Source organism: Taudactylus pleione, unplaced genomic scaffold (assembly GCF_031769625.1).
Source record: "Taudactylus pleione unplaced genomic scaffold, aTauple2 ptg000162l, whole genome shotgun sequence".
NCBI classification, from domain to species: Eukaryota; Metazoa; Chordata; class Amphibia; order Anura; family Myobatrachidae; genus Taudactylus; species Taudactylus pleione.
In genome coordinates, this window is record NW_028284564.1 from 572,501 (window position 1) to 599,706 (window position 27,206).

The window sequence follows — 27,206 nt, forward strand, 5'->3', positions numbered from 1 at the left end:
GTGTAGAAGTGCGGAGCGCGGTCGCCCACCCGACCCGGGCCCGGGACTGGCCCAGGCCCGCTCGGCGCGCAGCTTCCGACCGGCTCCCTCCGAAAAGGACTCCCCTCTCCTCCTGCCGTGTTTCCATCTCGGCCGCCCTCGCTCTTTGTCTCCGCGGCTCGGTCAATTTCTCTCACGCCCCACAGCCGCGGGGACTCACCCCGGCTCTCTCTCTGTCGCTCTCACGGGGGGGCCGCCCCATCTCTCTCTGCCTTTCTCTCCGCAGGCCGGGCCACGGCCCTCTGCGTGCGGGCGCTACACCGTCGGGGCAACGGGCGGCGCACCGGGCCCTTCTCTGGGAAAGGGTCTGTTTCGCAGGTCGACGCTCGAGCGGTTCCGGAGAAATCGTGTGCTCCGCCGGGGCCCGGGGGTGAGCGCCTCGCCCGGGAACGAGGACAGCCTCCCCGGAAGCCCCTGGCAGTGTCGGATGCCTGAGCTGGGGCTGACAGACAGAGCAGACCACGACCGCCTGGAGTCAGACGGGGCCCGCCTGCCCTCCCGGTCCCCCCCGGTGAAAGGGGGTCGGAGCGCAAGGCGGACACCTGGTGGACCGGACGCCCTCGTGGCGGAGGGGTGCCGGGCGTGCCGTGGGCTGAGGGAGGGTCAGGTTCGCCCATGAAACCAGCCGGGACCCCTGGGTTCCGGCCGAGCGATCGTCCCTCCCCGCCGGGACGCGGGGTGCCTCATCGATCGGAAGGGTGGCTCAGGGGCACCTCGAGCCTTCTAGCGCTGTGCCCCACGGATCTCTTCCTGGCTCTCTCTCTTGCATCTCTTCGCCACCTATGAATCCGCCCGAGGAATTCCCTCGGACGTCACGGCGTCGCTGCTGCGCGCCACCTTTTGCGGGGCGCCGGCAGATTTTACCCGACCTCCTGGAACCGGGTCCCGGCATCGGGCCCTTTTTCCCGACCTCATTGGGACTTCCAGAGGTTGCAGTTCCCCTGTCTGCCACCAGGTGGCAGTGCACCGCACGGAAGGGTCGTCCTCATTAAGCCTCAACGCAAGACCCACGGGGCTCCCGCACTGGTGGATGGGGCTCTCACCCCGGTCACCCTCCGGTTCCCTGCTCGGGCAAGCTCCGTCACGGCAACTCCCTCATGCTCCTGGTAAAGGGAGGGAGAAGATTTGCCCTGTTCAGCCCACGCAGGCTTCCATGATAGCAGAGGGGCCTCTCTGCCCTTTTACGCCTGGAGCCCTGCCCGGGTAACCTCAGACACAGAACCTCCCTTGCACTCTTGGAGCCATGCACTTTCAGCAGAATCAACCTGGGACAAAGAGTGCCCCCATCGATTGGAAGGGTAACTCGGGTGAAACTTTGGGAAAACTCGCGCTGTGCCCCACGGATCTCTTCCTGGCTCTCTCTCATCTCTTCACCACCTATGAATCCGCCCGAGGAATTCCCTCGGACGTCACGGCGTCGCTGCTGCGCGCCACCTTTTGCGGGGCGCCGGCAGATTTTACCCGACCTCCTGGAACCAGGTCCCGGCATCGGGCCCTTTTTCCCGACCTCATTGGGACTTCCAGAGGTTGCAGTTCCCCTGTCTGCCACCAGGTGGCAGTGCACCGCACGGAAGGGTCGTCCTCATTAAGCCTCAACGCAAGACCCACGGGGCTCCCGCACTGGTGGATGGGGCTCTCACCCCGGTCACCCTCCGGTTCCCTGCTCGGGCAAGCTCCGTCACGGCAACTCCCTCATGCTCCTGGTAAAGGGAGGGAGAAGATTTGCCCTGTTCAGCCCACGCAGGCTTCCATGATAGCAGAGGGGCCTCTCTGCCCTTTTACGCCTGGAGCCCTGCCCGGGTAACCTCAGACACAGAACCTCCCTTGCACTCTTGGAGCCATGCACTTTCAGCAGAATCAACCTGGGACAAAGAGTGCCCCCATCGATTGGAAGGGTAACTCGGGTGAAACTTTGGGAAAACTCGCGCTGTGCCCCACGGATCTCTTCCTGGCTCTCTCTCTCGCATCTCTTCACCACCTATGAATCCGCCCGAGGAATTCCCTCGGACGTCACGGCGTCGCTGCTGCGCGCCACCTTTTGCGGGGCGCCGGCAGATTTTACCCGACCTCCTGGAACCGGGTCCCGGCATCGGGCCCTTTTTCCCGACCTCATTGGGACTTCCAGAGGTTGCAGTTCCCCTGTCTGCCACCAGGTGGCAGTGCACCGCAGGGAAGGGTCGTCCTCATTAAGCCTCAACGCAAGACCCACGGGGCTCCCGCACTGGTGGATGGGGCTCTCACCCCGGTCACCCTCCGGTTCCCTGCTCGGGCAAGCTCCGTCACGGCAACTCCCTCACGCTCCTGGTAAAGGGAGGGAGAAGATTCGCCCTGTTCAGCCCACGCAGGCTTCCAAGATAGCAGAGGGGCCTCTCTGCCCTTTTACGCCTGGAGCCCTGCCCGGGCAACCTCAGACACAGAACCTCCCTTGCACTCCTGGTTCCCTCTCCGGGCCACCTCGCTCGCAGAGTCCCCATGGGTCTCATGGAGCACGGCCTGGGCCTCGTCGGGTGGGATAAGACCCCGCCCCGTCCTTCTCTCTTGCCCGCTCCTAACAATCCGGGGGAGGAATTCCCCCGTGGGTCTCGCCATCGGCGCTGCGCGCCACCTTCAGCGGCGACTTCCCCCTCTCTTCCCCGAGGCCTTGGAAGCGCCGGACGGACGCGGGCACCCAGATCCGACCTCATTGGGGCCTCCGCAGAGGGGAGTCGGCCTCCCGGGACCGCCGCCCCGAGGCCTGAGGGGCCAATGGGTGGCTGGGGAGGGGGCTCGGGCTCGACCGGCACGGTGGCGCCCCCCGGCGGACGCCTGGCGCCGGTGCAGCAGCACCCCGAGAAAATTTTTGGGAAAAAAAATAAAAATAAAACAGAGGCCGCCCATGAAGTAAAAACATGGGGAGACTGTAAGGTGGGGGGGGGGGGAAAACCCCAGGCACCCCCTCCCACCATGGTGGACACGTGGCGCCATTGCACTCCAAAAAAATATTTTTTGGGGGAAAAAATAGACACCCCCCCATGAAATGAAAACATGGGGAGAGTGTAAGGTCGGGAAACGCGCCCCCCCAAACCCACCCCCCCCCACCCCCGGTGGACAAGTAGCGCCATTGCACCCCAATTTTTTTTTTCTTTTTCTAAATAGCCACCCATGAAATTAAAACATGGGGGGACACGCGCCCCCCCGGTGGCCAAGTGGCGCCATTGCACCCCAATTTTTTTTTTCTTTTTCTAAATAGCCACCCCTGAAATTAAAACATGGGGGGACACGCGCCCCCCCCCCCGGTGGACAAGTGGCGCCATTGCACCCCAATTTTTTTTTTTTTTCCTAAATAGCCACCCCTGAAATTAAAACATGGGGGGACACGCGCCCCCCCCGGTGGACAAGTGGCGCCATTGCACCCCAATTTTTTTTTCTTTTTCTAAATAGCCACCCATGAAATTAAAACATGGGGGGACACGCGCCCCCCCCGGTGGACAAGTGGCGCTATTGCACCCCAATTTATTTTTTCCCTCTAAATAGCCAGAAATGAATTTAAAACATGGGGAGAGCGTAAGGTGGGGACACGCGCCCCCCCGGTGGCCAAGTGGCGCCATTGCACCCCAATTTTATTTTATTTTTTTTCTGTCAGAGATCTCTTAAACACACACCCTCAGCACGGCATACACACCGACACCCATAAAACTCTTGGAAACGTGATTTTCAGGGACATGCCCAATTGCTATGTGGGGTAACAGGTACATGCCTCCTCTTTTGTCTCCAATGGTTTGACTCGTGGGGACTTCATTTTAGGTCCCCACTGTGCTAGATGTCCCACCGGTGTTGGTGTGCTGTCCACCCCAAGTCCCCAGAAAGATAGAATTGCAAGAGCACACACACACACACACACACACACACCCCCCCAATAGCCCGGCGCTCCCACATGTCCAAAGGTGCCGATTTGATATAAAACCAAATGTAAGCAAGCAGCAGCACTCGTTTCAAATATATATATATGTATATATATAAATAAATATTTGATGGACTGTTCAGCATTGCACACACGCTGACAGACACGCTCACAAAAACTACACACACCGACACAGATACACGGATAGGGCACTCACAAAGACTACACACACACTGATAGACACTCACAAAGACTACACACACACACACACACACACTGATACAGACACACTGATAGGGCACTCACAAAGACTACACATACACTGACACAAACTACACACACACACACACACACACTGACACAGACACACTGATAGACACTCACAAAGACTACACACACACATACAGATACACACACTGACCCAGACACACTGATGGACACAAAGACTACACACACAGACTACACAAACACACACTGACACAGACACACAACACAATCCTTTCACTTACAAACATGAAAGCTGGCAAACTACTGCATCATTTAATATAGCCCCCCTCGCCGGCAACCCCCACCCCCTGGCACCCACTCCCCCCTTCACTTGCGGCTCCAGGAGAGAGCGCCGGGAATAGTCAGCACCCGGCAGCAGCTCAGCTTCCCAGCTGCAGCTCCCCACGCGTACAGCAAGCAGCCAAGCCCCAGCCAGTTGTAAGCTGACGGCTGCGCCTTCTCTTTAGAAAAAAAAAAATTCAACCGGGCAGCGATGGAGTGGCGGCCAGGGGGGGTTTCTAGGTACTTTTTCAAAGTAATTTTTTGGGGTGTTCTTATGGGGTTTTTTTACTTTTTTTTTTTTACACACAGTTTACCATTGGGGCACTGTCCCAAAGGTGTTGGGTGGTTCCCGCAAGTTTGCACCCCAAAACCCCAATTCTGCACTTTTTTTCGACAAGTTTCATAGGCGAAACTTTTTTGCCTATTCCAATGCATTGACTTTCCGCACCTGCGAAAAGTCTTGGGAATTGAATACGGGGAAAAGTTTTCGCCTGGCGAAATGACGTCACTGGCTAAACTTTTCTGCAGAAACTGACTCTTCACACCTAATTGAATACCCCCCTATGTGTCTATTCACTTACCAATGGTTAGACAGGTCAACGGCCTGATATGTACCCAGCTTAATTTATGCTACTCGCAGTGATAAGCAATGAAGTAACAAAAAAACTTATTAATAGGCTCACCTCTGTTAAGAGGCTATGCTCCCTAAGAGTCTACAGAATAGTGGTAACTGTCGTCATAGTTATACTCACAATACTGAGTTCTGTTCCAGTTATACATTTCAGATGTGCTGCCTTCAGTCAGTGTTGAAAAAAGTTAATGGAAGAGCATGCAGCCTGCCAAGGCTTTGTACCAGGATGATGGCCAGTCCTATTCAGCACATGGCTGCTTTGCTCTAGTGATATGTGAGATGTGAATCTCACACGTTTTTCTTGTGGCCCCAAATTCTGCTAGGGAATTCCAACCTGTTCTGACTATACAGGAGCTGATTTCACATTATGACAGGGGGACCCCAAGTGTAGAGTGTGCCTTATAGTGTGACCAGCCCAGCTTTGTGCCGGCTGCTGTTTTTGTCCTGCTGCTTTTTCAGTAAACCTCACATATTATGGCACTGGTGATGGTTACTTAAGATAGGAGAGGAGGCTGCCATTTTTCATTATTAAACTCTAAAGATTTGTACTGAGGGTTTTCATTGTGCTTAAGGGTGTACAGTATAAGGAGATGTTACCTACTCTACATAGGCTGCAGCTCTAAGGAACCTAATACACTTATACGTCCCTACTGCATGTACAGTAGATTGCACTTGCACTTCCCAATCTGCCTCTCAGGGTGCAGAGCCCACAAGTTACGTGGAACTTGTACATGTTGCAGTAAATGAAAGCGGACTTCTGTGGGTGCAGTTGGGCTTACCCTAAATTAGGCCTTTGGAGTGGATGTAAGAGTTGCCTATAGTTAAAAATCTTCACACCCAAACACTATGTGAAATAACATTTGGAAGTCCACTAGTTTCTCCTTTCTTCCTTACTGTTGCTGCAATTTTATGATGTTGCCAGATTTTAAAAGCACAGTATGAATAACCTGTGTCCCACTTACTCAGTAATAAATTATACCCGTTAAGCTCTTAAAGGTAATATTTTGTTGCATTAAAAATGTATTTACATCCACAGAGTTTGTTTTATATTGTAAAATATAGCTTTGAGTTTTGAACAGTCTTTACTGTTTTCATCGCTGTAAAATGTTCAGTCATCTCAATCATGGCTAATAACCAGCTTTTATCTGCTGTATAAATACAGGCTAGGGACTTTCTTCCAACTGTTTCTGACATATTTTCTTCTTCTGTCCTTATGTGCTGTACTCACATTGCTACCAGCTCAGTTCATGGCTCACCAATCTCTTAAGTATTTGTTTTATGCAGGTGTAACTATAACATCAAGAATGGAAGTTTTTAATTGATCTTTAAATAAGAATAATTGCGTTGATTAATCAGCTGTTGAATTTGAATTTATGCAAGACCACTGCATTAGAGATATGCGTCTTGCCTTTCATAATTCCATAAGACACTGCAAGAAATGTCCCATCTCTCAGAATGAATCCCACACTATCATTCCTATCTCTTATACAATGGTTATATTCTGAGTTTTTATAACTTGACTCGGTGCAATCTGATTTCAGGCATATGCACCAATGTGATAAAGCAATAGAATGATACCAGCGCTCAATTAGAAATATATTCACATTTAATATACATCATAATTTAATCATATGCAATTAAAAACATAATCCATGAAAGATACACAGATAATAAAACAAATATCATCACATATAAAAATAGCGTGCTGAGCAGCATTCAGTTACAAAGGTGGTCCACCATGCAGGCTGCATGTAATTTATCAAATAGATATAGCAAATAGGTAGTCCGCATTATCTTACTGTAGCTGCAGTGATAGTTCCATAAACCGCAATGATCTTAGGAGACTCCAAATCCCAAAATGTTAATGGGTGAGAAGGGATGTGCACTCCCAATTGAAGCTATAGTTACCGGTTCCAGTGTCTATATGTTGTATAGGGTCTTGTTTAGCAATGCTGGCAGAGCTATCGCATATAGATAATCCCCCTGGGCACGGTTCCTGGTCCAAATAGCAATCTCCAGTAGTGGGTAGTCTCACCAAAATGCAGGAAGATGGGTGGGCTCCTAGCGGTTACTGGTGGTCACCTATAGGTCAAGTTCTGACGTGTTGATAAAGCTGCAGCTTCACGCAGACTATCTATTTGCTATATCTATCTATTTTGTAAATTATATGCATGGTGGTCCACCTTAGTAATTGAATGCTGCTCAGCACGCTATTTTTATATTTGACATTTGTTTTATTATCTGTGTATCTTTGATGGATTATGTTTTAATTGCATATGATTAAATTATGATGTATACTCAATGTGACTATATTTCCAGTTGAGCGCTGGTATCATTCTATTGCTTTATTCTGTTAAGGGACTGACTATCCCTCATTTTCCAGCTGCTCCTAATCAATCAGAGGTAACACCCACTACAGCGCTCCTATTTGATAACATAGTGGATTGGTATGTCTTCCAAATTTATATATAGACTAGTGAAAAGTCAAAATGCAGTACTGTTGTCAGGATGGACCTAACCATTCTGCTGTCTGCTGCTTTGGATGGGCCACACATCTAAAGATTATCTGTCCAACCAGCCAACTAGTTGATTGGTTGGAATGAAAATCTGGTAAGGGATACAATCAGCACTTTGCTCCCAAACACTGGAAAATGGACCAAAACTGTTGTTTGAACAAATAGTTTAGATCAAACATTTAACAAACTTGTTTGAATTACCATTTTCATCTGTTTTCTGGTATTTAGGAGCAAATTGCTGATCATTATTTACTCCCATACGTTACCAGATTTTCTTTCCAACCAATCAACAAGTTGGCTGTTTGGATGTAAGTTGGTCTAGTGTGTGGCCAGCTTTAGGCTGGTGTCACTACTGTGTTAGAACATAAGATTTTATTGTATTAAAATAAAAAGGAGCTATATGCAAAAAAAAAAAAATCTAAATATTTTTTTCAAGTACTATTTAGAAGATGTCTGTTGTCTGAGGGTTACAGCATCCTTTATAAAATGATTCCTGATTGTGTTTTGCCATCTTAAAAACTGCAGCATGATGTTAACAAAGTTGTGGCACTTTAAATACAATAAAATTACTGTTCACTTCCCACTGTCAATAAGCACTTCTGGCATTTGTTATACATCTAATCACTTTGTGGCGCTTCTTGTGTGACATGAAATAGTGTTTTCTATTGGCTTGCTAGAAAGTGCAGCGCTTGTTTTTACGTATAATGCTATTGCCACGATTAATTGTTTAGATTTAGCAATAAAATAGCACAAATTTAGACAGATGTACAAAGAACAATTAAATTGTTATATTCCCTATATTTTTCACGACTGTGCTGAACTGTGCTAGAGTAAGTTGATATTTCTTTCTTTAAGGGAAATTTGAGAAATGATACCAGCAGTTTATATTTTGAGAACACACAGCATAGGACTGTGTAATGCATAGATGTAAAGAATGTACTTACCCGCAACTCTAAAGCATGTTTCTACAACTGAATTACTTGTTCACATTTAAAATAAAGGACTGAATATAGCATGGAAGAAGAAGAGCTCTGTTGCGTTTGTCTACTAATGCCCCTTGTTGCTCTACGTATAATATCCATCTTGGCTTTTAATGCATTTTGGTGATTTATGTATTGATTTATTCCAGTTACTTATCTGATTTTACTAAAGTGTTTAGATAGTGGTGTGGAACAGCTGTCCCTTCCATTACTCAGTTATAGGTTATTGGGTGCTGATAGAAAGACCACCTTCTACATTTGTCCTTTGTGGTTCCCCCCCCCCCAAAAAAAAACATTTTATGCCATGAAACAGTATAAAAAGGTAATGCAGGGAAAGAGTGAATAATGGTAATTACACCTTCACAGAGGAGGCAAAGAACGAAAATATAGAAATCACAGGAGAAATGTAGCTTGTTGTACAAAGGGTACAAATAGAAAAGAAACTGCGCTCTAGTATGAATGCGGGGACATATGGTACAAGTAATAAAAGGATGTCTAATAATTTAATCAAAAAATGAAACACACAATATATATAGCATAAGACCATAAACAATAAAAAGCACATATAAAAAGCAGCAATGTAGACTTATCTATTGAAAATACAGATGGCACAATGTATCAAGGCACAGATGGAGTTGATCAGACTCCTGGAAATTGTATTGGATACATTGTGCCATTTGTATTTTCAATAGATAAGTCTATATTGCTGCTGTTTATATGTACAATATATGTGCTTTTTATTGTTTATGGTCTTATGCTATATATATTGTGTTTAATTTTTTGATTATTAAATTATTCAACATCCTTTTATTACTTGTACCATATGTCCCCGCATTCATACTAGAGCGCAGTTTCTTTTCTATTTGTGTCCTTTGGTGAGGTTGACAATACCTCTTTTTTACTGCTGCACTGGTATCTGATTCCCCCGCTTGCATAGCGCTAGGTAACCTTTGGTGGTTGTTGTACAAAGGGGGCAACAACACCCATGTAGAAGACAGCACTTACAACACAAGAAACCTGCAGAAAAAGTTTGCCTAAAAATCTAATTATAAAGATTAACGAGTGAGAAGAAGGGGTGGGGGGGGAATACCTCTCAAGCTACGCACTTGTGCCTTTTTTAAATGTCTGGAAACTGCATCCAGATACAGCCTGCCTGAAATGTCTCAAATCATACGTGCTGAATTTCTGTATACCAGTGTTTACCATCATTGCTTGCCCTACATAGGCAATAGCTAGGACCGTTTTATTTTTGTTTAGAACTAACATTAATTAAAACCTCAGCCTGACATTAGGAATGGTGTTTCATTGCAGTGCGTTACATTTTCCCTACTTCTTAAAGTCCTGAGAACAGCATGCTCACACTGTTTGTCTGGGGATCCTCTGGGTCACTGGTAAAGCACCCAGAATTCTCACCACTTTAAGACTACAGAGGGTTGTGTGAGAAGGACCAATATGAAGCTGCAATTTCCATGAGCAGGGCATGGGGAGGAGTATTTCTTTTCACACTGCCATGGAGTGCAGCTTTAAGATGTGCACTAAACACGTTTCATGATAATGATTTTAAAAATAATTTTATATATTTTAATGTGTGACAAAGGGTTAAATTGATCTTGATTCATGCAACTGTTCTAAAATTAAGTTAATCAATTTAGAATAATAATTTTACTGTTTTAAGTTTAATACGCATATTTTTAAATTGTAAATTCTGTGCTTTGGTAAATTTAGCCCTAAATTTAGTGTTAATCTCATAATTTTTTGAGGAGGTCGACTTGATAATTGTCCTATCATTACCGGTCTATAGAATGGGAGGCCAAGGGCTCTATTTGTCACGTTTTCGACTGAGCTAGGGCCTCACCTTTACTATCAAAAGTTTTACCGTTGGTGATGTCACTGAGGAAATAAGAATCACTGTGTTTGGCAACACTAAATTCTTTATACTAGCCTATGTAACAAGGATAGCGACATCAGTGGAAATCAATAGAAAATTGCTTTTATTATTTAAATAGAAAATTTTTTTCAGTTCGGAATTCTAAAATATATATTTTTTAAAATGTATCCATTTTTAAACACTGCATTTTTAATTTTATTTTATTTTTCAACAAGTGGAAATGAATGTGCGGCCCTGTGCTTTCTGTTCCACCGACTAACAGGGTCACACATGTTGCATCAATTGTGTAAAGTTATCTTCCACTTCAATGCATTTGCTATTAAAAGTTCAGGTTCAGCATGCTTAAGAAATATACCCAATGTCTTTTGGATAGTATAACTTTAATTTCCTGTTGGATTCACCTTTTTTTTTTTTTTTTTTTTTGTGTCTTTGTTGTATATTTTCTTGTTTTAGAATTTTATTTATGTATATAATTTTTTATATATTTATAACAGGAGAGATGCACTCAGAGGGCACAGTGGCAGACATACTTGACAAAGGCTCCGGCGCCCTTATTTTGCTAGATGGTAAGTACATTATAGGCTAGAAAGAAATAGTTAATGACACCTTCACTGGACTAGGAAAGCAAATTGCTGCTTCTCACTTATTGGAAACTTGTTAGTTTTATTAGAGTACACATCCCCATACAGTTTGCTTTCACTTTGCCTCCTTAATACAAAACTCTGTCAAAAGCATTTCACACCAAAGCAATTTTCAGCTAGAATAACTAGAGGAGTAGAAACGATTCACATTTCTGATCGAAGTGAAGGTCGTTTCAGGCGGAAAAGAGAACAGTGCTGAGAATTTCTAATTAGGCATAGTGGTAGTGAGAGAGTGCAAGTGGAGTCTACACCCAGGCGATCTGGATGTAATGTGTACATCAGACATCTTTATAACATCATTTCTGATACATTCATAAATCTGACATACAACAGTGAACTCTGATTCATCCTAAATGCTGCACATAGTTAAATCTTTTATCATTTATTTTCAGAGGCTTTGAGTGGTGTTTGAGTACTGTGTATGTATTGTTTTTTCTATGAATTTACAGTGCTTGTCTATATTTTTACTATTTAGTGTATTGCTGTCAAGATTAAAGGAGTTTTCCACTTCCAAATAGTTTATTTCCCTTTACATGTCATGCAACATTTACTAAATAAATTACCATTTTATTTCTATCTTCAGTGTGCTTGTTTTTTTCTTTCTCATATTTATATGACCGTGCAAAGTTGTTAATTTTAGATGCATATTGTTGGTATCCTAGAGCGACAACTCTGTTTTATAGAGATGGATGGGGTTCTTAAGATCACATACATCAGTCACGCTAAAAATCCTCTCTCTGCGTGCCAGGTCCCGGGAGACTGTGCTAGCTCCAGGCAGGGGCGTATCTATAATGGGTGCAGGGTTCAGGGGGGGCCGCACCGTGCACCCTGCACCCACGTCGGGTGTCTCAGCCCTGCACAAAACTGCAGAAAATTGCCGCCGCGCCCATTTCTCCATCGTTTTGTGCATACACTGAGAAATCGCCTGACTAGTGCCCAGAGTCTACCGATGCTGCGACCGCCGGCGGCCAGCCTTCAGTCTGCTGCCGGCCGCCAGGGAGAGAGGAGGAGGTCCCAGACGGGGAATGCACATAGGCCCCCTCCTCTCTTAACATGCCCCTGACGCCAGGCATTTTTTTTTGCTGAAAATGTGTCTAAGTAACAGTGTGATGCAACTCGGACGCACCAGCAGCCTGTGCTGATTAACTTGATATGTGACACTTGTATATCTGTTTGCATCTGAGTCTGTATACCAAGTGCTACAATGTAGCAGCCGCAGCTTTTTCATTCCAAGTTCCATTGTGCTTCATATACAGACTCAGGTGCACACAGATATACAAGTGTCACATATCTAATTAATCAGCACAGTCTTCTGATTCGTTCTACTCGCATCATATTGCAACATAGACACATTTTTGGCAAATAAGATGCCCAACGCTAGCAGAGCAGCGTGGGACTGGTGCAAGCCTCGCTACCTGGCGTATTGTGGCTAGATGTATGAGGACACATCTGTAGCAAACTAGATAAACAAAACCATATATGTAAATTTACAGTGTGCCGTTTTACTGGCTTTTGTATGTTCTAATCCAGCAGAATATTAAACCTCTTGGCAACTGCTAGATTCTTGTCCTAGTATGTAAGGTCTACGGTACCTGCTGTTACTGGGATTATTTTTATACTAGTCCTGGGCCAAACAGTTGGATTTGGCCACAAGTGTATGGCCATATCTGACAAAGATCTTACATTTTTGTGACCTGTTTGTGCCAAACAAGACTTCTTAAGGACTGTTTTAAAGCACTTAAACTGTTTTATGTTTAATTAGGTAAGCACGGGCATAACACCATATGTGCAAGGGGTGCAGCTGCTATGGGGCCCAGAGCTGAGGGGGGTCCATCTTCCTTGTAAAAGTTGGGTGTCACATAGGGACCCTTACAAACTTTTGCTATGGGGCCTCCAAATACCTAGTGACGCCCCCGTAAGTTAGTCCCTATCTTTAGCTAAACTCTCTAGCTAAACTCCATCTTCTCCATAATTCCCTCGTCTGCCCTTTTATACCCAGTTTATTGACTGTAGATATTAGGAAACAATGTTAAAAACTAAATACGAGATATAGGTGGTTCATTGCTGCACTATATTTCTGGCATAGAATCTTGCTGGGTGTATTGAGCACTTGATATAGTACGTCCTTGTACTGTAGATATATTTGTCACTGAAACCATCCAACTAGCATGTGGTTTGTTCATTGTTATTGTGTTCTCTCCCTGATTGTCCATCACTTCTGAATATGCTAACATTATATAAATAAAAGGGTAATATTAATAAGAAGGCAGCCAGGCTGCTAGCAACATGATGATGTCAGATAGCATGAAGCAAGCTGTGTCTCACCACAATAGAACAAGTTACAGGCCATGATGTTGCACAGAGGGACACACATAGCACAATTAATGCCTAGTAGAGAATGCTGATTCTGCCACATTAATATGAAGAGAGTGAGCTGTTCGTTTCTTTTTATAGTAAACAGCTACTGTGGAAAGGAACTTATCTGCTACAGCCAGTTTTCTGTGTTTGTGGTTGGATCTGGTGGATTTGGTGGAAAGAGATCATCCCCCAAGATCAAGGTATGTACACTATAATGAAGCACTGTATTTGCTTGTACACATTTAAAATAGAGAAAATGAACATTTTCTTTCAGCACTTGTGACAAGTGCAATATGAATTATTGCCACTCAAGCTGAGGAAAGAGTAGATGTTCTCTAATTAAAATGTGTACTGAGCTGTATAATTTTAACCAAAAGCCACTTACTGTTATTATTAGGTGTGAAATATTGGCTTCCTCTTACAATTTAATTTATGTGGCCCTGCGTTGCTGGTAAGAGCAATTCATTTATTTTAAACAGGACAAAACAAAATTTGGAGTCTGCCGCATTGTTTTTAACTTTAATTGAATACAAATTAACAGTACTGTACAGGGAAGCAAATACTGATTCCAGAGAGCCATTAAAGGGACAGAGAGCAGCCAACAACTAATATTTATGCTGATATCAGAGATGATGTTCTCACAGGCCATGTGGTAACAATGACAATACAGATCTAGATAGCATTGATTAAAGTGGATTTCTGACCAATAAACAGGCAGCCATTTTGCACACTGAACCAATATTTCTTAGACTTCTTACAATATATGTTTATCAACCGGGATGTAGTCCGCATCACAGCAGATGGGAAGTTGATGGTGTAAATACAGGCACAGGAATCCCAACAGTATCGGGATCCTGGCTACGGAATGCTAACCGCGAGCATCCCAAAGGTAAGTATTGGGAGTTAGGGGTTAGGCACTAGGGGGAGGGTTAGGGTTAGGCACCAAGGGTGGAGGGTTAGATTGAGTGTGCAGGGAGGTTAGGTTTAGGCACTAGAGTGGGAAGTTAGGTTCAGGCATGGGGAGGGAGAGTTAGGGTAGTGGTGAGGGTTAGGTGTAGGAAACGTACCTTTTTAGTGCCGGGATTGTGACTGTCGGGATGCCGCTGTCTGTATTCTTACAGCCGGCATTCCAACAACCGGGATCCCATACCCAACCCATATCAACCTGTTGGTGCCTTATGCTTCACTTTAGGTAGTTCACAAAGAACAGAACAGGTGGGGATCTAGACTTTTCTGTATGGGGGGATAATTCAGCAGACTCCCTGGTCCTGTTGCCTGCAGTCTGATTGGTGGATTGCCTGCAGCAATTCATAAAACACTGTCATAACCAGTAACTGTGTGACAATACATTGCATGGGCAGCACAGACAGTGTAATGGTTAGCATTACTGCCTCACTGAAGTATGGCCCTAACTGTGCTGAGCTTGTATATTCTCCCTGTGCTTGCGTGTGTTTCCTCTGGGTACTCTGGTTTCCTCCCACACTGCAAAAATATACTGGTAGGTTATTTTGCTTCAAACAAAAATAATTAACCCTAATGTGTATGCCCATTATATAGGAATATAGATTGTAAGCTCCCCTGGGGCAGGGACAGATGTGAATGGCCAAATGTTGTCTGTAAAGCGCTGCTGAATACGAGTGCGCTATATAAATAACTTGTAACAAATGGATGTGCCTGGCTGCTAAAACTTAGTCAGAAGGTGCTTTCTTAAAACACAACCAAGGTTTTGCAGAGTGTATAGCAGGTGTAGGCTATAAATCCAATTTTGTTACTTTTCTGATTTATCCTCTAATTTCACAGCAGTGTATCATATGTGTTTCAAACTGAAGAGCTGGAAATGTTAATTACACATATATTGGTTTGTATTTGTGATCTAATGAGAAATCTATAATTAATCAAAATAATGAATTTCTTTAATTCTCAGACTTTCTACTAGTCTCATAATACTGGTGTATTAATGCAACACACTATTTGTAGAAGAAAAGTATATGCAATAGAAGGCTGTGCACAAATGGATTTCTTTTCATGAATGAATGCCTTGGCAGCTAATAGTAGCATTGTGGAGCCAGCTTCCTGTTAATAGATTAGGTCCTCCTTTTTTTCCCTCTTATCACCTTAGTCATGCTGTTTGTACCACAGAGGTTTAGTAATGGCACAGAAAGCACAAGCCTTATTTTCTTTGCAGAACTAGACAGTGCCAAATATTAAATATTTTACTTTAATGCAGCACAACGGCTGCTTGGTTTGAGCTGTTTTTAGATTTGTTTTTTTATGTTCCTTTGTTTTTGTGTTGAGCGCTATTTTCATAACTGTAATAATGTAAAACATATATTAATACAAATATGGTACAGTATATGGTGCTGCCAGATTGTCTTTTTTAAATGGATAGCATTGTGATCATCTTTCTGTAAACTTTTTTTCAGACCTGTTTTAAGTTTTTCCAGCAGATAAAGTGTAAAGTAAATCTTCCTTTATATAAGATACTTCTCTCCCACTATATGTTGGACTAGGGCAGTGTTGGCTAACCTTGACACTCCAGCTGTTGTGGAATTATATATCCCAGCATGCCCTGCCACAGTTTTAGCATGCCCTAATAGCAAAACTGTAGCAGTGCATGCTGGGTTATGTAGTTCCATAACAGCTGGAGTGTCAAGGTTAGCCAACACTGGACTAGGGCTATAGAGAGAGAGCATTTCTAACTTTGCCTGTGATCTCTCGGAGGTTGTGACCTATAACACACAGCCTCACAGTGGCTTTAGATCTATAGATTCGCTCTGAAGTCTATTAAAGTGGATGATTAAGAAGGTTTAACTCTGATGCTGCTGTATTATATTTAAACCGATTTCCCGATTACAATGTGGCTGGGAGATATGGCACTAATGGATGCCCCTCAGTATCATGTGTATCAGCAACAAGTGTTTGCAGCATTGAAAGGTTGTTTTTAAAGGAAGATCAGAGGGCTTCGGAAGCCTTTTGGGTACATGGCACCCCCAATGTGACACAGCCATGTGCCCAGTGTACAGTAGTGTGAACACTGTGTCATGATTAGGAAAAGATATGTCACTTCTGTAATGTAACTAGCAGGACATGCTGGGGCTTGTAGTCTCATCACATCTCTGGTTGCCCAGGCCTGGACTAGCTTATTATTTGTATTCCATGAGCCAATATGTATAATGATTGGGCTGAATACAATAGGTTTATTAAAAATAGATAAAAACATGGCCTGTAGTAGCTTTAGCAACAGCGACCGTTTTCTGTCTTCGAATGTTCTTCAATTTTCCCATATATATGAATGTATTAGAATTCTGTCACACCCTTGAGGCACAAATTTATTATGCTGAAACCAGAGCCACTCATGTAATCACCCAAATTCTTAGTGACTTTTGTGCACTTTATTAATCTGTGAGAGGCAGAGTTATTATTTTATTATCCAATAAATTACAGCAATACCGAATACATGGAATAATTAACCCTCTGGGATACATTTTTATAAAAATATTAAGACTCACTGAGCTCTTCTATGATCATACAAGGGCATAGTGCTACAGAGGTAATAGTCTAATACCAGACATTAGTATGGGGGAAATACAACTCCTCTATTAGTTGGATATTCCACATGAAAAAAAGTAATTATTTTCTGTGCTAATAATTTGCTGGATGGATATAAGTTTATTCCAGATCTGCCGGTAGCGTTATACTTGCATTGCAGAAGGGCATTTTCCATTTCATATTATGTATGTCCTCTGGATATATGAACAACTTAATTTAGCTGTTCACGGGCCTAAAATTGAGCTGTTTAAAAGAATTACACTCCAGCAGGTTTTATTTTCCTGTCACGAAGAATAGTGAAATTCATTTGATCAACACATCCTCACTTTATGGGATAAATGAGCAGAGATTTCCTAATTAAACTTCAATATGTAGTCTTTATTTAAATAGTTAATCTACTCAAGAATGTTATTTTTGCCTCATAAAACCGCGTGCCAAAGTTATTTCAGATAATTGTGTTGCCATCTGCTATTAATACAGCAGATAAACTTGCTGTTTCTAGGACACACATAAGCATAAAGCATTGGTAGTGAGCCTAACAAATTTCATGTACGTAGTTCTGTGGCTACTTTACATCCTGGCTGCGTTCGCTGGTCACCAATTCATTTGTTTAAGTAAATTGGATAATAGAAGTAGCATTGTGGTTTATAACAGGGTTGATGAAGCCATGAACCATCTCTCTTACGCCAACATAAGTGTGCTGAGTGCAAGATGAGTAGTACCTGCCTACCAATTAATTGTACTTCAGCGATGTCATGATGCTTTTATCCCCAACAGCTATACATTGTAGAACACTCGGGTTTCACTAATCTTTCAGGGAGATGTCATTCTGTTCAAACATGAGTTTTTTCCTTAATTTGTTTTGTGCTTTGCTTGCCACATTAATCAACACATTGTAGCCGCAACTGCAGTAAATGCATGTAAAGATGTATACTGTTGAATTTTCTGAGATTTATACATTTTATGTCTTTCTATGGAGAAATAAAGAAATGAATTGGTAAAAATGATTAATAATGCATAAATGTGTTGAAACTTTAGGAGTCTTATGTCATTAACGTAGTTCTCTGTTGTACATGGTAAAGAACACGGAAATTAAATTTAGAAAAAAAAGATATTTAACAGGTGCGCTATGTAATTTTTGGTTGGAGACATGTAATTGGCTGTCTTTTCACTTGCTTCTGTTAATAACTAGCCATTATAGCATAGATAGAAGTGAAGTTGCGCTGTATAACTATATGAAGTCATTTTGTGCACAATTTTTGGTTTGGAGTTGGTGATTTTTCTTTTTTTTACAAATTATTTTTGTAAGCCTGTAATTCATTTTTAATTAACAATTCAGGGCCCAACTGGGGCTAAAATTAGGCCTTGGCTTTTAAAGCACACAGGCCCACCACTTATCAGCATCTGGCTCCTGGCATAGACTCCTCTCCTTACTATTCCTGACTCCTCCCACTTCTTAGTCTATGCTCTTACAAATATATTTAATATTACAACAACATACAAGTGTACATCATTCTCTGTATTAAAATACACATAACAGAGTTCATCCTGCATGGGATTCATACTTATTTGGTTGGTTCTGTTAGTACACCAATGAAATGCCAGCTTTACCTAACACACAAAGAAAATGGAAGGCAATTTCCCAATAGACCAAGCCCTAGCTTAGCAGTTGTAGAGGATTAGATAGTGTTCACTGTAGAAATATTTTAGGGCAGGGGTGCTGAACACAGAGGTCGAAACATCTGTGCACACCAAAGCAGAGCCGTAACTACACATTTTGGTGCCCTCATCCATTATTGAAGTAAGGAGAGCGCGCACCTTAGGCAGCGTTCGGCAAAAAAAAGGGGAAGATGGAAATCATTGCATCAGAAACTTCAATATTTGGCTACAGAAGTGGTGTTATCAGGAGGGATTTGCACTGACAGTCCATAGCCACGCCATCTGGCAAGATAGAAGCTTATACAAATATGATGGCCTACACCCATCTTCAAAAGGAACTAGAATACTGAGTGAACAGTTTGAAAGCTTCACCAAGAACTATTTCAACTAGAAGAGGGGGACAGTGAACCAAACATGAAAAAAGAAATCTGCTCCCCCAATAAAGAGGTGGTATTTCTGCTGGCAAATGGAACAGTTAGCATATCCACAGCAAAAGAAGATGATTCAGAACAAAACCAAATAAACATAGGCAGAGAGATGAACATACCTAAGAACAGGAGAAATAAGCAAACAAATAAAAGTCTTAAGAGCAATGTGTGCAAATGCTAGGAGTTTAGGAAATAAAATCCCTGAACTAATTGCAGTAATGACAAGGAATGATCTGGTTATTGTGGTTATTACGGAGTCATGGTGCAATGAAAATCGTGACTGGGACATAGCTATACCAGGATATTTATTTAGGAAGGACAGAATGGGAGGGGGAGTAGCAATATATGTCAAGGAAAGCATAAATACTATGTTAATACATGGTATTGAAGAAAAAACCGAGTCCCTTTGAGTGATTATAGAAGCGGGAGAAAGTGATTCTTTGTATTGGGGTGATCTACAGACCACCAGGTCAGGAAGAGGAACTGGACAATAAACTACTGCAGGACATCACTAATATGGCATTAAAAGGAGAGGTTATAATCATGGGAGATTTTAATCTAATGCTAATGCCCAGCTGATAGTCTTCCTACAAAGAATATTAGTCGCACCATTGAACATTGTGCCAGCCCTATGGAGGTTCATAATCTCCATCTGAACTAGGCCGCCGGTGTCCATGACATGTGGGCATCTGCCTAACCACCCCCGTTACCACCCTGTAACACCCACTGAATTACAGGGCTCTTGCATCCAAATTCATTCTGCATCTCCCAGCGGTGGCCATCGCGATATATGTGAAGTGCGACTCAGACTTAAAACATCAGCCGCTTGTATGCAGCATCGACATTATGTGCACCTCTGAATCAAGCTCTCTGTGTTTTCCGATAGATTATATAATGTACACAATTTCTAAACTCATCTTTGTTGACCTTTTAAGTCTAAAGCTTATTTTAAGTCTACCATGCCTTGATTTATTCCTTCCACATTTTTTCTGGTTTAGGAATGAAGCATAGTAAATCTACATATATTTAAGCAAGACACTTTTTTATTTATTTTTAAAACTTTTTTTAAGTGAGCAATGTATATAATTCAGAAAAAGAATCAATAGGGATGTAGCCGAGGTTGGGGCATGCGGCAGACAGTGCATCTCTTGGGACATAGCCGAGGTCAGGGCAAGCAGCAGACAGTGCATCTCCTGGGACATAGCCGAGGTCAAACCAGGCAGCAGACAGTGCATCTCCAGAGATGTATATGAGGTCGGGCAGACAGTACATCTCCAGGGATTTAGCGAAGTTTGGGGCAGGCGGAAGACACTGCATCTCCTGGGACATAGCCAAGGTCGGGGCAGGCGGCATGACAGTGCATATCCTGTGACATAGCCAAGGTTGGGGCAGGTGGCATGACGGTGCATATCCTGGGACATAGCCAAGGTTGGGGCAGGTGGCAGACAGTGCATCTCCTGGGACATAGCCAAGGTCGGGGCAGGCGGCATGACAGTGCATATCCTGGGACATAGCCAAGGTCGGGGCAGGTGGCAGACAGTGCATCTCCTGGTGACGTAGCCGAGGTCTGGGCTGCTGGCAAATAGTACAATCTCCAGGGACATAGCCAAGGTTGGGGTAGGCTGCGGACAATGCATCACCTTGGACGTAGCCGAGGTTGAGGCAGACAGTGCATTTCCAGGGACTTAGCCAAGGTCAAGAAAGACGGCAGACAGTGCATCTACTGGGACATAGACGAGGTCGGGGCAGACCGTGCACAGCAGAGGTTGTGGCAGGAAGCAGACAGTGCACCTCCAGGGACGTAGCCGTGGTTGGAAGGGGCGGCAGACTTCCAAAAATGTTCCATTGTGTAAAGCTGATTCTGCTGTTCCCTGATAAACTTTTTTACATACAGTGCGCCAGTATTTCTGTTCACGTTGATGTGCTTGCTAATGTCACCTAAGTTGTGCTCAAACCATTACTGGATGTTAAGCGTGAGGTCCATACTTTATGACACCAGAATTGTGATAATCTTCTGTATAGGCCAGAGGTTCCCAAACACTGTCCTCAAGGCTCCCCAACAGTTCTGGTTTTAGAGATATTCATAGTTGAGCACAACCATGGTTCTCTCTAAAACCTGAACTGTTGGGGAGCCTTGAGGACCGCGTTTGTGAATCTCTGGTATAGGGGTTGTTCCAAATGTGTTTTACCACAAGTGTGCTGTCTCCTCAAGTTTTTTATTTTTTTTCCAAGGACTGGCATGGTTGTAGCAGTAACACAATTCAGGCACAGATGAGTCTTTTCGTTTGGGTGTCTGTGGATGCTTAGTTCCATGAGATTAGCTTTGGTTCTTACTCTGGAGGAGCCATCCACCCTGACAGATGTACCGTGCCACTGCTGTCAGCAGTACAAATACATACATGGGGGCATGATATAGCTGGGGTTGGGTTTAAGTTTGTAAATGGTAGTCTGGAGTAAGATGGCATCTTACTCCAAAGGAGGTGCATTCAACTTTTATTTAAATTGATATATTATTGCTGTGATTTTGTTTTTACAATTTGTACTTGGATGGTTTGCCATAATACATAGTTATGCAGTTCACTACATGAGGTATTTTGGCAGAGCTGATGTGTATCTTGCCAGGGGCCCTATGGAGTCTTTATCCTTCTCTGAGGGCATAGAGGGGGAAACTATGGAGGAGGTGTTTATACTGTGACTTGTATTTCTTAACATAGTTAAAATAGAAGATCACGGAAACAAGCAGGGGCACTGTGTATAAGTTCAAGCTGTGTGCAAATTTTTGTGCACTTAGTAATATGATCATAGTGTTCATGTTTTCAGATTCTCATCTTAACAAGCATAAACTAGGTCAGCAGTCACCCATTGCCCATTCCTAGACTTCAACCAAGGATAAAGATCTTTATGCGCCACTGGTGCTGCCCACACACAACATAGAAGCATATTAATATTAGGCAGATGAAACTGCTAAGGACTGTATCCAATTAGCCGCGAGAGTCGTTTTCTACGGAAAAAAACGTTTCGGCCCATTCGCCCAAATTTGGTGCTTATCGCATGTTTACACACTCCCGTTTATCATAGTATCATATTGCAAATCCGGAGATAACCAATATGCACGATGATTTTTGCATGGATGACTGATTTCCCCATTTTCACCTGTACTTGTCAACCTGTCTGTACTCCAAAAAAAAAAGGTAAACGAAGGTAGGTTATTGGTATAGAAGTGTGTTAGTGGCCATAATCCAAGTGTTTATGGCCACTAATTCAATTGTGTCAAATGGCTGTTTTCTGCATTTTTCTCTAATACTGAAGAAAATATAGAAAGCAATATTTTTTTGTCCAAAATAAATGCTGTAGTTAAATTAGGGCTACATTAAAATGGGTGTAAGTTTATTTTTGTGTCCTTATAGAGCATTTTTTAAAAATGTTAAAAATACACCTGTCACTTGCACCTGCAATGTTTAAAATGCCTGTTCCATCCATACAGCCCCCCGATATACCTGTAACACTACTTTAAACACATTTTCAAACACTTTTACTTTTTCAACCCAAAAATGACGCCATTATTATTGGCATAATTAAGCTAATAAAAAAAAATATATTTTTGCCCAATTACTCATTAAGGGGGCTGTCCCAGTGGTTTTGCACCACATCCTGACATTTTTATCCAAAAATAGGGGTTTTACACAACTTCTCACATGGTGGATAGCTTTTCCGCAAAAAGACAATGTTTTATTATGTGATTTCTCGAGAAAATGGTAATTGGAGAAAAATTCTCTTGAGAAAACGAAAATTGGAGAAAACTCGAGAAAAATTACCTATTTTTCGAGAAAAACTTAAAAGGATTGGTAGAAATTTATACCACATGACCGTGAGTTTATGTTAGAAAACGAATTATCGCATCTAGTTGGATACCCCCCTAAGAGGGGGTATCCAATTAGATGTGATAGCTTGTTTTCTCCCATACAATTTTCGTGAGAGAACTTTTCTCCCTATCCTATGTTTTTCGACCAAGAATTTTCCTCTGATTTATTTTTTTTCTCGAGAAAAAATCTCCATACTAAAACACTGGCTTTTCGCGAAAAAGATATGCAATTACCAACGAGTGAGAATTTTTGGGGGTTTTGGGCTGGTTTTATCAGCGATTTCTTTTCACCACCTCTGAGCAGGTGATAAGTTGTGCAAAACCCCTATTTTTGGATATAAATGTCGGGAATTGGTGCAGAACCACTGGGGACTCCCTACATAATTACTAATTAGACAAAAATATATTTTTAATTAGTTTAATTTGCCCAATAATATGTTATTTTGGGGTGAAAAAGTGCAGGGTTAAAATAGGTCAGCTGATGTGGGACAGGTATATGGGGGTGCTGTATGAGTGGGATATTTAAGATTACAGGTGGGTGTTAAGAGGCATATTTTAAAGTTCTTTTTTTAAAGTGGCTTAAAATTACCTAAATATATACTTATATCAATTTTTATACACACCCCCAATTTAACTAGAACATTCATTTTGTAAGAAAACACTTGCTGTCCATCATTATTTGACTGTTCTCATTTCCACCTCACCTTTGTGACTCTTGAAGCTGGCAAGGTCAGATCTATCTAGCCTCTTCATCTATAGCATCCAAAAGTGGTGCATACAATGAATATACTAATGTGGCAAAAATGTTTTCAGGGAAATTTATGCAATGTTGTAAACTGTGTAGGCAAGCAGTGGAAACACATTGGTCAAAAAGGTGCAAGCACTATGGCCCAGTAGCCCTTAAATAGTGTGAGGTAACAGCGGGTAAGCGATAAGTTCCCAATCGCACGATTGGTCTGTATTCGGGAGATCTTTACGGAAGTTGCTTGCAATTGGATACCGCGAAAACTACGAAACCAAAAATAGTCGTTTTCTTTCGATGGCCACAAAAACTAAATTATCGGGAGAATAGTGGAAATATCGCACCTAATTGGATACCTCCCTAAGTATTGGGTATGGATGTTGCAGAACCGTAACTAGTAGTGCGACCTGTGCCATGGCACAGGGCAGGAGCCGCTGTTTGGGCCTGCCAATTTTCTGTTTATTATCATTCTCACTTGTAGCTACCTCCTCTTTTATCACCAGCATTTCCTGGCCTCCCCTATCTCTTCCCTGGCCCTTGCCCATGAGGCCATGACCCTTTGTCGAGTGCGTATCTTAGGTCCTTATTTGAAAAATAGGGGTGGGGGGGCACCAATGCTCATTCTGGCACAGGGCACCAAAAAGTCTAGTTACGGCTGTGGGATGTTGTAATACTACCATAAATTGGAGGACTGCTCAACTTCAGTCCTCAAGTACCACCACCAGGTCAAGTTTTGTGGCTTTCTTTAATCATGCACTGGTCGGGTTAATCTGTTTTGTGTTGTTATGGAGTGCGCTCCTGCATAATCTCCTTGATGCTCCTCTAAGGAAGCATTTGCACTTACCATGTAGCTAGGGGCCGCTGATGGTTATGAGTGTGTTTTGAGTGTTGTATTTCATATAATTAGCTGGGATATTTACTTAGTACAGCTGGACTTAATTATGCTATCATCAGCAGGGCCGTCAAGAGCCGCGCCAGGCCCGGGTGACGGCGTGACCTTATCGCGGGAGGTGTGGCCACGCCCCCTTAGAAAAAAAATAATTTTTAGCTGCGCGCTGGAAAGGGCGCACAGCCAGTGGGGGGGCGCGGTCAGCGTCATCACTCCCCCCATAGGCATAGGAGACTGCTCCAGCTGCTGCTTAGCAGCTGCGAGCAGTCTCCCAGTGCAGCCCAGCACACAGCAGCATGTGCTGGGCTGCTGTGATGTAGAAGGAAGGGGGGCGGTGCCGGACCCGGGCCCCTGCCGGGGCCCTCCAGCAAGCCCTGTTAATTTGTACTTGCCCCCCCTCCCCTCTCAGCGCCCCTGATCATCAGATGGCCTTAAATAATGTTTGGTAATGGAGGTATTTTATTCCCTTGCTATTGCCGCTATGAGAATGAAAAAGGTAAATACATTTTGATTTCACCTGCTTTAAGTCTAGTGAGTACCTTCAATTTATTTGTGTAGTCGCATAAAGATTATTATCTGAAGAATCCACAGCAAATGCAGATTATGTGTGTTCTCTGCGTTTTTGGAACATACGCACACATATATATTTTCATTTAAATAGTGTGGTCACATACCAAAGGCACTGCAGATGCTTGAGTGCTGTGGATTAAAGCCAATTGTTCTATATAACCTTTTTGATGAATCCTATATAATTGGTCCTGTTTCCACCAAGTAAGTGAAATAGATGAGAATAGGATAGTGTTCACTGTAAGAATTGTATAGGGCAGGGGTGCTAAACACAGAGAACACATCTGTGCACACCAAAGCAGAGCTATTACAACACATTTTGGTGCCCTGTGTACATAAGGAGCATTGGTGCCCCCATCCATAGGCAAATCTAGACATTTGATAATGGGTGGTCCTAGTTCAGACTCCTCAACAGAACTTCTGTAACCTTCAGTGTTTCAAATCAATTTTTTTTTCAGAGGCAGTGTATGGCATGCGCCCAAAAAATAGGCATAGCCACAAAGGGCGTAGTCACTTGAAAGGGGGGCATGTCATCATGACACTCCACAATAGTGCCCCCAACTCACATTAAGCCACACAGTAGTACCCCATATTCACATTATGGCACATAACTCCACACAGTAGTGCCCACAATGCCCCGTATTCACACAGTAAGGCCCCTTATTCACATTATGCCACACAACAGTACCCTTTTGCACATTATGCCACACAGTAGTACTGTATTGCACATTATGCTACACAACAGTACTCTTATTGCACATTATGCCACACAGTAGTATTTTATTCCACATTATGCCACACAGCAGTACTCTTATTGCACATTATGCCACACAGTAGTACCCTTATTGTGCATTATGCAACACAGTAATGCCCCTTATTCACATTACGCCACATAGTAGTACCCTTTGTTCACATTATGCCACACAGCAGTACCTTAATTGCACATTATGCCACACAGTACCCTTATTGTACATTATGCCACACAGTAGTACCCTTATTGCACATTTTGCCACATAGTAGTACCCTTTATTCACATTATGCCTCACATTAGTTCCCCTTATTCACATTTTGCCACACAGTAGCACCCTTATTTCACATTATGCCACACAGTAGTACCCTTATTGCACATTATGCCATATAGTAGTACCCTTTATTCACATTATGCCACACATTACTTCCCCTTATTCACATTATGCCATACAGCAATACCGTTATTGCACATTATGCCACCAAGTAGTACCCTTATTGTACAATATACCACATAGTTGTATGCTTTATTCACATTGTCACACATTAGTACCCCTTATTCACGTAATACCACACATTAGTTCTCTTTATTCATTTTATCACTCAGTAGTGCCTCATCCACATTATGACACAGTAATGCCCCTTATTCACATTATGCCAGTCATAGTACAGCCCCTTACTCACCTATTCATTTTCTTTCTTTTGATAAGCCCCCCCTCCCCCCTTTTTTTCTCTCTCCAACTCCTTGGATTCCAGGGTATAGAAACCCTGGCTCCCCGCTGGTCAGCGGTGGCCATCTGTCAGTAGCCTTCTTTGGGGGCAGCCATTTTCCGTTAGCCCCGCTACTCAGAATGATCTCTGCTGTCTTGCAGCCACGGGGTTACAGCAGCACAGAACAGCTGGGGAGCAGCCGAATGGGCGGTGGAGGCTTATGGGTGGTCCGGTGCACCCCCAGACCACCCCTTAGTTTTGCCTATGCCCCCACCCCATTCATAATTGAAGCAGGGAGAGCGTGCACCTTCAGCGCATGGTGAAAAAAACAGGTGTGGTCTCACTTTTAAGGGGCATGACCACACAATAGTACCCCCAATTCAAATTATTCCATAGTGCCCCTTTGTCACATTACACCACACAGTAGTGCCCCTTTGTCACGTTACGCCACACAGAGCCCATTCATGTTATGCCACACAGTACTACTACTTATACACATTATGCCACACAGTAATGCCCCTTGCACATTATACCACACACAGTAATGCCCCTTGCACATTATGCCACGCA

The 27,206-nt window shown here is 43.4% G+C and overlaps 1 protein-coding gene across 1 annotated transcript in view; it reads left to right on the plus strand.

The window, feature by feature from the left end:
* The window catches only part of HSD17B4 (hydroxysteroid 17-beta dehydrogenase 4), a 305,815-nt gene that overhangs the window by 180,539 nt on the left and 98,070 nt on the right, over positions 1-27,206 (plus strand). The window contains exons 15-16 of the mRNA XM_088475153.1: positions 10,978-11,049; positions 13,579-13,682. Of these exons, the coding sequence (XP_088331279.1) occupies positions 10,978-11,049; positions 13,579-13,682 (176 nt within the window). The remainder of the gene's footprint in view (positions 1-10,977; positions 11,050-13,578; positions 13,683-27,206) is intronic.